General features: G+C 36.1%; 2 protein-coding genes across 2 annotated transcripts; both read right to left on the bottom strand.

The window, feature by feature from the left end:
• Positions 1-4,588: 4,588 nt before the first annotated feature.
• SAP5 (A20/AN1-like zinc finger family protein) lies at positions 4,589-5,547 on the bottom strand. Its single transcript, XM_086640214.1, has one exon. It carries the CDS (start codon positions 5,328-5,330, stop codon positions 4,833-4,835), a length of 498 nt encoding a protein of 165 aa, XP_086496340.1. The 5' UTR covers positions 5,331-5,547; the 3' UTR covers positions 4,589-4,832.
• A 791-nt stretch (positions 5,548-6,338) lies between these two features.
• LOC147563740 (RNA demethylase ALKBH10B-like) lies at positions 6,339-12,834 on the bottom strand. Its single transcript, XM_086640226.1, has 8 exons — positions 11,288-12,834; positions 10,140-10,256; positions 9,929-10,047; positions 9,690-9,807; positions 8,544-8,663; positions 8,324-8,436; positions 7,960-8,114; positions 6,339-7,307 (listed from the first exon to the last, which is right to left on the bottom strand). Exons 1-8 carry the CDS (start codon positions 11,856-11,858, stop codon positions 6,614-6,616), a joined length of 2,007 nt encoding a protein of 668 aa, XP_086496352.1. The 5' UTR covers positions 11,859-12,834; the 3' UTR covers positions 6,339-6,613.
• Between the last annotated feature and the right edge of the window lie 675 nt (positions 12,835-13,509).

The raw sequence follows: 13,509 nt of genomic DNA on the forward strand, positions 1-13,509 counted from the left end.
GCCCACTGCAGATAAAGAATGAGGGGCAGGTCCAAAAAAGTTAGGCTAGGGGTGGAATTTCCGAAACACCCTTCTTCTTTTTGAAATTTACGAAATGACCATCGAAAAATTCCCGGGAAACTCGAAAATTTCTGACAAATAATCTGAAACGCCTCCCATCAGACTGTGTACTTTCCATAAATTCACAAAATTGCCACCGAAAAATTCCCGGGAAATGCGAATTTTTTTGAAAAATAGTCTGACGCACCTGACATTAAACCTTGTACTTTCCACGAATTTACAGAATTGCCATTACAAAATTTACCAACTTGCCATTTTCGTTCTTTTTTCCAGATTTATTTCTTATTTCTTTTTTATTTTCTCCCACACATATTTCTCTCTCCAATCTCAACAAATTTCGTTCTTTTTTTCCAGATTTATTTCTGATCTCTTTCCAATCTCAACAAATTTCTTCATTTTTGGTAGTATTTCATTGATTTGTATAAAGAAATTTTCTTGTGTACCGGGAACTATTTAGTGTACTGGTCATTTTTTAGATATGTACTACACATTTTTGTACTGAGAATTTTTTTGTGTACCGGGAATTGTTCTGTGTACAAGCCATTTGGTTATGTACTAGAAATTTTTGTAGTGGGAATTTTCTTGTGTACCGGAAATTGTTCTGTGTACTCGCCATTTGGTTATGTACTAGACATTTTTGTACTGGGGAATTTTCTTGTGCACCGGGAATTGTTCTATGTACTGGCCATTTGGTTTAGTACTGGACACTTTTGAACTGGGAATTTTCTCCTGTACCGGAAATGGTTCTGTGCACTGGACATTTGGTTATGTACTTTGATGTTTTTAGAGATGAAGAAGATAAAATGTGAAACAAATAAGAGTGATGAAGAAGAAAAATAAGAACATAAAACTTTTAGAGAGAGAAAGACAGAAAACTTTAATATTTTTAGAGATTGAAAGAGATGAAGAAGATAAAATGTGAAACAAAATAAGAATGATGAACACCCAAAAATGAGAACATAAAACTTTTAGAGATAGTAAGAACAGAAAATTGATGTTTTTAGAGATTGAAAGAGATGAAGAAAATAAAATGTGAAACAAAAAAGAATGATGAACATCCAAAAATAAGAAAATAAAACTTTTAGAGAGAGAAAGAAAAGAAAATTTATGTTTTTAGAGATTGAAAGAGATGAAGAAGATAAAATGTGAAAAACAAAATAAGAATGATGAAGAAGATTTTTGGATGTATAAATAAGAAGAAAGAAGGAGTTGAAACAAAATATAATGGGAGGGATCCAAAAAAATTGGCTGAAATTTCGTCAAAAAATGGCGCCATTTTTAAATTTTCAGAAAATCTGAATGTTTCTCTGACATGACGTCATGTACGGGGAATTAATTGCTTCGCTGTCGTCCGTCATATTGTCAGAAAACACAGAACTTTCCCGTGGAGGGGTAAAAGAGGGATAAATAAAATAAAAACCAGAAAACTGTGAGCTGTTCTGACAATTTGTACTGCGTTCTAATTTTTTTTTTTTGGGCTGGGGGTAATGCTTATTCACCCTCCATTTTTTGGGCCTCTCGCTCAAAAATCCATATCTTTATGGGTTAATTCTATTTTGGCCCCTTAAGATGACCAACTCACTAAAATTACCCCTTAAAAATGACCAACTTTCTATTTAGCCCCATTTTTCATTTTTCCTTTTTCTTTTTCGTCTGACGTTAGTGAGCTGTACTTTTTATACCAAAATTGTCCCTAGTTGGCATCTTCATTGTCATATAGATTTTGAGTCCCAAAACATTATTATTTGTCAAATAAATTAACTTTTTTTCAATTTTTAAAATATTTTTTTATTTTTTCTTCTCTCATTTGACATCTATTCATTTAATTTCTACAAAAGCTTTCTCTCTCCTCAGTTCAACTACTCTCTATTAAAACTCAAAACTCCGTTAAAACCTTAAAGCTTCCACTCAAAACACATTCGTGGAATTAAACCAAAGTAACTACAAACTTCAAACTCTCTTCAATTCACTTTAGTGGACTTAAACCAAACTAACAAGTTGAGATGGATTGAAGAATGTTGCAAATTTGTAATTACTTACTCATTACTAATTATGAATAATCAACTGTAATTTGTAAAAGATAGCCATGCATTTATCTAAACTTATGATGTATATACCTTCATCTTTTGCATAACTATTTCACCCCATAACTAAAATAAAATAAATAAACTAATAATGGAAAAACTCTAAGTATGCAGATATTAAAGAGGATAACCTTGGTTATCAATTGTGATTGATATAACGACTGACGAAGACGAACCGTCTTAAGCAATGTGTGCATGAAATCGACGAAGCAGATCTTGTTGTTAATTATATTCTGAAGTTGGATTCGGCATACTTTCCCATGGAATGGACATGGCCTACTCGAGTAGATGTAGATCATGATGATGAAGGGACACTAGTAGGCAACTTTAGACAAATCGGAATCACTGAAGATGTGGTACAGATGATATCTTAAATTTGATTACCCATTGTTGCTACAGCTAATTGATCATCATGAGTTGGTTTAGTTGAATAAGTTCACCATTAGGATGAATATGTTGATGATGACGATGATGGTGATATCTTAAATTTGATTACGCCATTAACAGAGATTGTAGTTGATGAATTTTGCTTGTTTACATTAAGAGATTAAAAAAGATTGAATTAGAGTGGGAGGATAGCTGATGAACTACTGTAAAATAAAATTGTGTATTTAATGGAGGCTTTAAGGTTTTGATGGAGTTTTTGGATTTTAATAGAGAGTAATTGAAGCCAAGAGAGAGAAAGCTTTTGTAGGAATTAAAATAATGGATGTGAAAGGAGAGAGGGTGAGTAAAAACAATAATTTTAAGATTGAAAAAATAATTTATTTGACAAACATTTATGCCTTGAGATTCAAAAAAGAGTTTTCCTGACAACGGAGATACCAATTAGGGATAATTTTGGTATAAACAAAATGATTCACTTACGTTTAACGGAAAAGACAACGCAAAAAGGAAAAAGGGGTGAAATAAGAAGTTGGTCATCTTTAGGGGGTCAAAATGAAATAAACCTATTTTTATTTAACTACCGCCACATAATCCTAGAGATTTAGTTTGCATTTGAGAAGGTTTTCGAAGAAAAATTCTGTTGGGAATTTCTCACATCAAGTGTTGCATAGGAGATGCTCTAAGCCTAAAAAACTTAAAAGAATGTTCTTCTTCTAAAGGTCGCTTGCAGGGCCGGCCCAATCATTATTGAGGCCTAAAACCAAATCAAGAAATGGGGCCCCTTTACTATATAAAAAAAAATGAACAGAAAAAATATTTTATAATGTCTCTAGGAGGGATCAAACACTTCACCTCTACCTTATTATTAAGAGTTTAACCACTGAGCTATTGCTCATTTCTTGCAAACATTTTTGTTATAATTTTATTATATAAACAGACTACCCCATAAACTCGATGAGAGAGGGTCTCGGGTAGGTTGGGGCCCAAAGCAGCCGCTTTGGTTGCTTTGGGCCTGGGCCGCCCCGCCCGCTTGCTGCCTAAACTTTTCAAACAACTTTTTTATTTACGTAAATGATCTCTTTTTTTTGTTGAAAGTGTGGATGATCTCTTTCAATATTTCAACTTTTAGTTCATCATCGTGGTATATCTAACAGGAAAATTATTGAAGGCCTGCTCAAAAGTAAACCACCCAATTAAAATTACCATCGGCACGGCTGATCGCGGTAGTAGCCTCCCTAGGCAATCCAACTTCTACAAATGATAATTCATGACCAATAGGGAGGATATGGCTTTGGCTTTGGCAAATGATGGTTCATTCAGGTGATGCTTGAGTCGGAAAGTTGTATATGTACAAATTATTACAGTACGTTTTATTTTTACAATAGAATGTGATTCCATTGAGTTGAAACAAGGGCCTTCGCTTCTCCCCCATGGTCTATCTCACTCCAAATGAGAGTTGTCTTCTTGTGTCTTCTTTCTTCCCCACGATTTCTTCTTCTTCTAAGTATTGATGTTTCTATTTCTCTTCCTGAATTTTTCTTCCTCGTTCTTTTTATTGTTTCTTCTTCTTTTGTGATTGGATAGGGAAAATCTGGTTTCTTTTTCGTGTCTTCTTCCCTCACAAAATCAATCATTGAAAAGTGTTCGATCGCGATCGATTTTAAGTTCTTCTTCCCTCACAAAATCGATTTTAAGTTCTTCCCTCACAAAATCAATCCTTGAAAAGTGTCGATTTTAAGTTGATTTTCGCGATCCATCTTAAGTTGATTTTAGAGTGATTTTAGTCTTCGTTCCAGTCAGAGAGTATACTTACTCGGACCCAGCAGTGTGAAAATGACACCTATAGATGTGTTAGGTCAAATGATATCGACTCTACTTTTCTAGGGCGGAAAGAGCAATTTCGAGGGTGCCTTTAGCCGCTCCTCAACTAAAAGGTGGGTGACATGCTTCAAACGTGGGTGACTCCACCCACATTAAAGTTAGAGTAATACAAATATACCTTGAATAAAAGAATAAAAACGCGTAAATATAAAGTCTATATAAATGGTTCAGTAAAATGACATAAACGCCCATACCATTACCAACATATTATACAAATTGCCCTTCCAAATCTGAAAATATCACAGAAATTAAAAAGAAAAAACAGAGATAGATTTAAAAATTTAAAGGACTATAGAGATCTGAATCAAGAGTGATCTTAAAAATCACCAAAATCACTCCAAACACACAACATAAGATTTGATTTCAAAGAAGAAGAAGAAGAAGAAAGAAAAAAGAATAAATTCAGATCTTGTTTTTTTTTCAAAGCCTTATGATCTTAGATGGTCTAACAATCGGATTTTCACGAGCAATCATTTCTCGACCTTCAGCTTTATAATCGTAACTACAATCATGTCGATCTGAATACCTATGTTTAGGACAAAACAGATCTCCACATCTGCATCTGAATCCAGTTAAACCTACCTTTTTCCGACAACCAGAACACCGATTTACCTCTCTTGTAACTGATTTTTTAGGTTTTTCTTCTGGTTTATCGTTATCGTGATTCAGATCGTCAGAACGAAGTATCTCAGATGTCAGATCTGGTGTTTTTAAGGACTGAATCGATGAGGTTGAAGTTGTTTTGGTTGTTGATGTTGTTTGAGGAGGCTGGATCAAATTGATCGATGATGATTCAAAACATTTCTGACACATATTTTTGGTTGATGGATTACCAGAGATTCCACAATTGTTAACACAAAGATGATTTATGGTTTCGATGATCTTGAATTTGGTTTCTTCTTTATCTCTTTGAGCCATTTCTAGAGAGAGAAAGAAACTATTTAGAGAGAAAAATTAGAGAGAGAGAGAGAGAGAGAGAGAGAGAGAAACTAGAGAGAGAGAGAGGATGAGTTTAAAAGAGGGGGGTTGGAGATTGGGTTTTTAATATAAATTGGGTGTTGGAAAAAGAGATTTTATTAAAGGTCGGCAATGGAGAAGGATGTGGACCTCTAATAGACTCTCGTCTTCTTCTCTTTTCTTTTCCCCTAATCTCCTCCTCAATTCATCGAATCTGATCGCATTATTTTGTTTCAAAAACCAACCTCACATCTCTTTTTTTTTTTTTTTTTTTGTTGAAACACCTCACATCTCTTTTTGATAGTACTATTTATTTACACTTGGGTGACATCACCATACAATTTTGCAAGTTGGTTGTTGGTGGTGGATCATTTGACCGAATAATGGACGGTGCGGATTGCTTTTTTTGTCAAGCACAACAAATATGACCATTAGGTGATACTACTACTCTTTAATGGAATAGATCAATAGAATAACATGAGCCCACCATTGAATTGTCCGCGACCCCTTAAAATTATACTCATGAAAAAAGAAACTACTAGCATTATAGAACTATATCTCGTATCTCATCAAAAAAAAAAAAATAGAACTATATCTCGTAAGCTAAATGTACTAGTTTGATGTGGGGGAGGAGTGACCATCTCAGTTGGTAGTACATTTATTCCGCAGTATGAAAATTTCAGATTCGTTTTTAATGAAACTGTAAATTAAGATTTATTGAACTTCGATTAAAATATTTTAATCACAAATGAGTGAATCCTTCTCAACCATTGACCACTTTCTTTTAACAGATTGGGTTGATGACTGGACAAACCTCCCATCACCCCATTTGAGTAATATAATATAATCGTTGTCCATTTCTTCCTTGGCCCACTCCAAATCAAATATTGCAATTACACGTCCAAGTCAAAAAATTCACAGCCACAAAGTCAATCAACAAGATCGATAATTTGACAATGAAACTCTGACTAAGTTCAATGTGAAACTGCATATATCTATGAAAATCAAGTCCAGCAAATTGAGATGATTTAAGTACTGGATGATAAGAGTTTTTCAGGTCCAGTTCACATAAACAAGGCAACAAAAATTGATTTCTAAGTGCTTCTTTCTAAACAAAGTAACTCAAAGTCTACCATATCGGCATATCCGATAATCAAAAGAGGAATCCTATCTTTTTCCGCTCTTTACATGCTCCAAAAAAACTCATTTGTCGCTGCCGTCTTCCCTGCAACAACTCTCTCTCTCTACTCAACGGTTCCATTGACAGTTTTGCTTTTCACAATTCCATTGGATTCCTGCTTTTGCACTTTCAAATCCAATTTACCACCATGTTGTGGAGAGGAAATGGTGTTTGCATTTGATCTTTCTCCATTCTCAACTGCTAATTGTGTTTCGACTGCAGAATTCACGCCAGTTGCTGTAGCTAATGCTGGTTGTTGCTCCACCGGAAGTGAAGAGTTGTCGGAAGAGCCAGGTGGAGGAAGAAAAACTCCAGTGCCAGGGAGTGGGAATCTAGGTGGTGGTGGAGGAGGATGCATAGGAGCAACAACAGCTGCCCATCCTGCTGATGCCGGTGGTTGGAGTGGTGGTGCAGGGTAAGGCATGGGAGGAGGACCTGGAGTAGTAACAAAGAGTGGTGGAATGCCATTGGAAGGTGGGAGATGTGGCGGAGGATGAACGGACCAGGGTGGTAATACTCCACTGGTTGGAATTGGTCCATAATGTTTTGGTGGGCCTGATGGACGATAGCGGAATTGATTCGCTGGCCTACTTGCCGGCTGGCCCAATGGCATGGAAGATGGGGGTGCGGCGGATGAAGTTACCATATTTTTCTTTGGCTGAGACTTTGTGAAGGTAATAAACATACGTTGTTTCCAGAGGGAAGAAATTGCATGCTTAGCAACATCTGCACTTCTACCATCAATTGAGAGCAAAGATCTGCATTTACCAAGAGAACGATTAAAGAAAAAGTATAGTTAAATTCTTCATATGAGAAGATATTCTATGAAGCATAAAGGATCCTACAAAATCCCCGAAACCTGTCGATCTTCATAATTGATTAAATCATAACCAGGATATAATTTTTCACCATATTGAATATTTGTAAGACAGAGAGGAGGAGTTCATCGATATTTGTTAAAGTATGATATTTATATCGTGCACAATATAGCCAACTGAATACATGAAAATCAGATCCTTCTCTTAAGTGTTAACAATTTTTTTTTTTTTTTGGAAGTCGACTACGATCTACGTATGTCGTTACATTTAGCACTTGATACATCATAGATGTGATAAGCTCGATAACCGCCCACTCAAACACTAACAGAACCGGGCCTATAGCCCAACAAGACATGGCCTAAAGCCCAACAACATTATTTACACCCTAATAACCCCAATTCAAATAACCAAAGATTCCACCTTCTCTGGGATTCGAACCTGAGACCTCCAGGGATTTCTGGAGTTTATGTCAACACCTTGGAACCACTTGGGCTACCAATTGTTGACCTTAAGTGTTAACAATTGAGAGAGAACAACTTTTATGCTTTAACTAGCAAATATAATTTGAAATAAGAAGTTGGTGAGGGCTTACCCTGCTGAAAGAGAAAGCTTGAGACAACCTCTATAATCTCCAGGACGGTCTGCAACAATTATTCGGCCAAATGTCACATTGCACTCTGTCAAAAACAGAACACAAACTGGTTTTCCAAACCAAGATGGGCTCATGTGAGGTTGTGAGTGTTCCCCCTATACAAAGAGACAAAAATAGTTCAATTTTGTGCCCCTACATATGACAGGAGTAAACCCTTAACCCCATATCATATATATTGTATAGAAAAACTTGATTCAGAAATCCAATCTTCAGCGTGGATTTTACTTCCATGTTAAAAGAAAGTGAGCTTAAAGAGCAAAATACGTGTTTTTATCATGCTTGAACTTTAACGAATAGTTCTAACCTCATTAAAGTAGTCAATAATGCAACAATCTGGTTTCACGCTAATAATCTGGGACTCAACCAACTTCTCAATCACTTCTTGAAGCAAGCCAGGGATGGGTTCCATCTTCCGATCTGAAAATTGAATATAAGATCGCTTTGTGGTTCTTAAGAACGAAGTTAAACACGATCCATGCATGAAAATATTAAAAAAAATATCAATATTTAAAGGAAGAACATGCCTTTCAAACTTCCACCAGTGTTTTCAGCTTCTAGAGGTGCATCGGCAACTGGAAGACCCAATTGAATCATTTCTCGTCCATGCCCCTTCATGGGTCTCTTGGAGACCACATATGTCGGTCCTGCTTTCACTCGAAATGACATTATTAACAACTAGGAGATGTTATCAGAACCAATAAAAGCCCCTACACATTTCCACCTCATGCAAAAGTATAACCAACCGCTAAAAACACTAAATACAACCCTGATTATGGTTAGAGTCTCATATCCGAAATACAAGTATCAAATATATACTTGACACTTAGTCTATAAAACAAAGTTCTATGCAACATCATAAGATTCATTTTTCAAAAGCTTTGTAGTTATTAACTTATAATACAAGAGAGCAATACAACTTCGCAACTATATATAGATGAGACGTCAACATCTGAATATACAGAGGCGGAGCTATTAGTGGGCTCTCCCGGGCTGTAGCCCGGGTGAACCCACTAATTTATATAATAGAAGATGCCTTATAAGTTATAATAGAACAAGTGGGTTGGTCCAGTGGCAAAGTTTCAGGTATTTCAACTGGCTGGTACGAGTTCAAGTCCCTCCCTTATCCCTTCCTTTAGTGTTGTTTTGACTCTAAGGGGTGTTTGTTTCTCTTGTATATATGTAGATATACTTTTTTCTAAGGAAATAAAACTTCTTTTAAGTTAACACAATTTTTTTCTTTAGCTAATTCTACTTTTCGCACGTTTCAAACACAACTTATACGAAATTTTATTTACATTAAAACAGGTTTAGAGAAAAAAATTTCTTTATGTTGATTTTTCTTATACCATGTTTAAAAAATTCTCTTTCTATAGTTCTTAGAACGACAACTACCTAATGTCTTCGTTGAGTTTCTCCAATTTGAGTGGTTTCATTATTTCTTTGGAATTATGACTGTATGTGTCAATTTTCAATTAATGCCAAAAAGAAGAAAATCAAATTTCGTTCTTTTAATATGATAAATAATTTTTCTAGACATCGACTTTCAGCCCGCCCTCACCCAAAATCCCGGCTCCGCCTCTGTGAATATACAAACACATTCGAGCAAGAGCAAGAGCAAGAAAACATTGCATCAATCTGATCTGACAAAATGAAAAGATAAACATTACTACCTTTGAGTTGTCCTTTCCTCCCTGCCAGCCTCAATTCATTTGCCATTGAAGTAAGCTTCGAAATCTCTGAGCTATCAACGAGTTCCTCAAACAACTTAAGTCCTTCAACAACATTAACCTACAGGAAATAATTAGGCGTCTTTAAGTACAGTTACACTTCACAATGCATAAACAGGGAACACTTGTATTCTCTTTGAAGGGGCCAAGATTGAAAGCTTATGTAATCTACAACACCCTACCGCCTTTCCGTCAAATATCTCAGTGCCCACAAATGTTTTAGGAGTAGGAACTAGATTATGTTTATCCTCGTGGTTTTGTACAATATCTGGACAGCTTTCAGGCAGGGCCTTGCACGATCCTGATGCAAAAGCAAAAAAACTTGTATGTTACTAATACTAGAGAACAAGATTATGCAAAAGAAAAACCTTGAGCAGATCTGTGCAAACATACCTGCTAAAGTTGAACCTTCTCCCTCACTGCCTGCCTCAGGGTTCGAATCATTAGCGTCAATTCCCGGATTACTCACTACGGCGATATGTCCACGAGATTCTGTGACATGATTCACCCCTGCAGCCAAATAGATATTGAAGTAAGAAAACAATTTAATGAGCTCAAGCTCAAAATCTGATACTTGAGCACAAGCTAGTGGCCGTGGATTGCTTGTGACACAGCTGAGTTAGAGTATTCTACTATACCCAAAGAAATCTAAGCCAGATTAGCCCAGGCTGAGACTGTGATGTTTGAGCTCGAGCTCGAGCTCATTAAATCTATACCTTAAAGTAAAGACTCTTTATTTCCCATTGCGAGATTCCTCCATACTTGAGTAACTTCAATTTTGACGGAATAAAGTTATAGACAATCAACCTCATTAAAAATGTTCAAAGAGACGGAAAGAAAACCACAGATTAAGTAACGTTCCCGATCCCAATATAAATTCGAAAGGACTAGGCTATCTTGAATGGGTACACGAACAGAATGTTAGACCCAAAGTAGACTGGAATGTAGGATATTGGGAACCAAAAAATAGGGATTAGACATCTATATGAGGAAGGTAATTGGCTGAACAGTTTTAAAAGTAAAAAACTAGAATTATTATCTTTGTAGGACAACTCTGAGATTCTAAATCTCATTGGCTTCCATGAGTCATTTTCCTAAGTCAATTTTAAATCGATCACTATCTCGGAGAGTCCATATCCAAATATTAGAGAAAAAGTACATCAAAATTGGAGCATGTCCTGATCCAAACAAACATTGGAGAACAATGGGAGTACTATGTTGCAATCTTTTTATAGCTTACAACAAACCAATAAAAGAAACTAAATATAAATGCAACATCATTAAAGCCCTTAGCTTCTATACTAGAAATAAATTAATTAGTTTCTACAATTGGAGCACAAAGAGAATCAACTATTGCCTAAAACTTAATATAGATGTAATTTTTGTCCATCTAAATATTAATAGGTCATCCCTCTAGTATCAACAGGTGCCTCTCATTTCAGATAATATGAACTTAAACTATCAAGTCATTAATGAGTAGTAATCTAAATTAAGAGAAAGAAATTCTCATACAGACAATTATTCATAAGCTTAAACATTACCTTCTTTCTCCTCTTCAAGAGCTGAAATTTTACCATGTTTTGATATTTGACCACCACCCAAGTTATGGACTTCTCCATCTTTCCTTACTTCACCTTCTCTTTTCACCAAATTAGAATTTTGTTCCTCCTTAACATTTCCAACCTTATGCAACTGTCTCGGACCGAAATTCTGTGAACTAGGTTTTCTCGAATCCTTTTCCACAACCTTCATCTGGCCGAAACGCTTTTGTTGCTTCCTCACGGCTACCTCATGTAAACTACCTATAACATCGGCGACCGAAAAGTATTGTTGCATATGAAGAACAGGATTCCAGTTACAGCGCCTCTGTTGAATAGAACCGATAACAACATCATATTCACCGTGCTCCCCAATGGACCTCAAATGGTGACATAACGAATCAATTATAGCATTCGATGCAGCAAATTCCCCTTTCAACCATGAAATAAATCCATCACGCTCATCCGGAAACCACTGCCTATGGTGAGAGTCACCACCACCACCACCACCACCACTACCTCCATTGTTAGGAAACTGCATTTTCTCTGAGATCAAAGTATTTCCTGATGGCATTGCTATAAAACTACTCTATATCTATCTGAATACCACTAAAACATAATCAGAAACCTCAATTTCCAGATCTATAACTCTAGTTCCCAATAACTATACCAATTTGATATAAAATCAACAAGAAATATAGATTAACTACTCAAATCAAAGATCATTTTCAACTTAACACCAAGATCACACAGATGAGTGACACCAAATCTGTAATCTTCACTATTTTAAAACTATTTTATACTGATCACTAATATAAATCACTAAATTAAACAGAGACTACAAATAATCAAATTCAAAATGGAGATAATCTTGAATATCCGTCAGTTTCGTCTATCACTTTTCTCATGAAAGAGAGAGTAAAAGAACGAAAACAAAATCTGAATGTGGAAAAACAGATTTCAATCTTTCAAGATAATGAGATCAGAGAAGATCCATCAGAAACTTCAATAAATTAGAAAGAACACTGAAAATCAAACCAAAATGTAGGAAAGCAAGAGAATTTTCCAGATCTGATTCATGTTTACTAGTTACTTACAGATTACTCTTGTGGGGATAGTAAGAGGGCGAGAGAAACTGGGGTTTTAAGTTAATATATAGAAGATAAAATTTTAGAGAGAGAGAGAAGATGAGAAGGAATCAAGAAGGAAAAAAGTAAAGAAGCAAATGGGCTTGTGAAATATGGATTTTTATCTGGGTCTTTAATGGCGGTGCTGAAAATGTCTACTATTAGAAGAGACTGTGTGCATTGAACTACAAAGGGGGCGATTCTTTCACTATTAAGGGTACTTTTGGTATAAATACTTATTTGGGTTTTTCTTTTGAGTTTGGTTCTTGTTATAGTACCAAATTCACTTCAATTCTGACTTGTTTCACTACGTATTTTGGTCCGGCTTTGGACTAGGTTTTTTTATTTTTTGTTGAGAAGTTTGGAGTATGGTTGGGACTTGGGAATGCCTCCGGCTCACGTACAAATGGGTACCTTAGTCTTGGTTGGAACGTGTGGAGTGACATATTTTGAAGAAGCACGGGTGGACAGGCTATGAAATCGAAATACATCTAGGACAAAAGTAGCCATAGATACAAGGACACATCCATCTTTACATGCTTTGGGCGGATCGAACAACTGATAAATTCTTCGCAAAATGTACTTCAAAATAGATCAAGGGCTAAACCAACCTTTGGAGCCCCACCTGAACTTTTCACGGTCGTGCTTTAGGGCATGTAGTTTTGGTTGAGTGATTGAATATTTTGGGGCACTCTAATTTGGCCCAATTAAATTTTTTTTTGTTGAAATCCCCAATTAACTTGATTGAGCTTAAATTACATGTCTCCACAAAAGAAAATGACAGGTTAATTTAACCTAAAAATTGAAAGTTTATTTTTTATTAAGTTATTTCCCTAATGGCCCCCAACTTTGTGACCAGCTTCCCGCCTGGCCCCCTATTTTACGAGAAATACCCATATGGTTTCCTTCCGTTATAACATCGTCACTCTCTCTCCTCCATCATGTTTTCTCTCTCTGCCAACTCACGCCACAACATCTGTCACGCCACCTCATCACCTTCTCCGGCAGAGGTCGCCGGCCGGTCAAATTTTCGGCCGGCGACCTTCAAACTAATTTTTTTTCTCTCTTCCTCTCTCTCTAAAATTACTCCGGCGAAGG

This window comes from Eschscholzia californica, unplaced genomic scaffold (assembly GCF_041429995.1).
Source record: "Eschscholzia californica isolate CP2 unplaced genomic scaffold, dmEscCali1.0.p SCAF_1, whole genome shotgun sequence".
Lineage (NCBI taxonomy): Eukaryota > Viridiplantae > Streptophyta > Magnoliopsida > Ranunculales > Papaveraceae > Eschscholzia > Eschscholzia californica.

What these genes read in the sequence shown, in the direction of transcription:
- SAP5 (XM_086640214.1), bottom strand. Translation starts at nt 5,330, where the DNA reads ATGGCTCAAAGAGATAAAGAAGAAACCAAATTCAAGATCATCGAAACC.
- LOC147563740 (XM_086640226.1), bottom strand. Translation starts at nt 11,858, where the DNA reads ATGCCATCAGGAAATACTTTGATCTCAGAGAAAATGCAGTTTCCTAAC. An exon ending in CACTGGTGGAAGTTTGAAAG is followed by an intron (nt 8,437 to 8,543) that starts GCATGTTCTTCC and finishes TTCAATTTTCAG; the next exon opens with ATCGGAAGATGGAACCCATC. An exon ending in AAGCTTTCTCTTTCAGCAGG is followed by an intron (nt 7,308 to 7,959) that starts GTAAGCCCTCAC and finishes TGGTAAATGCAG; the next exon opens with ATCTTTGCTCTCAATTGATG.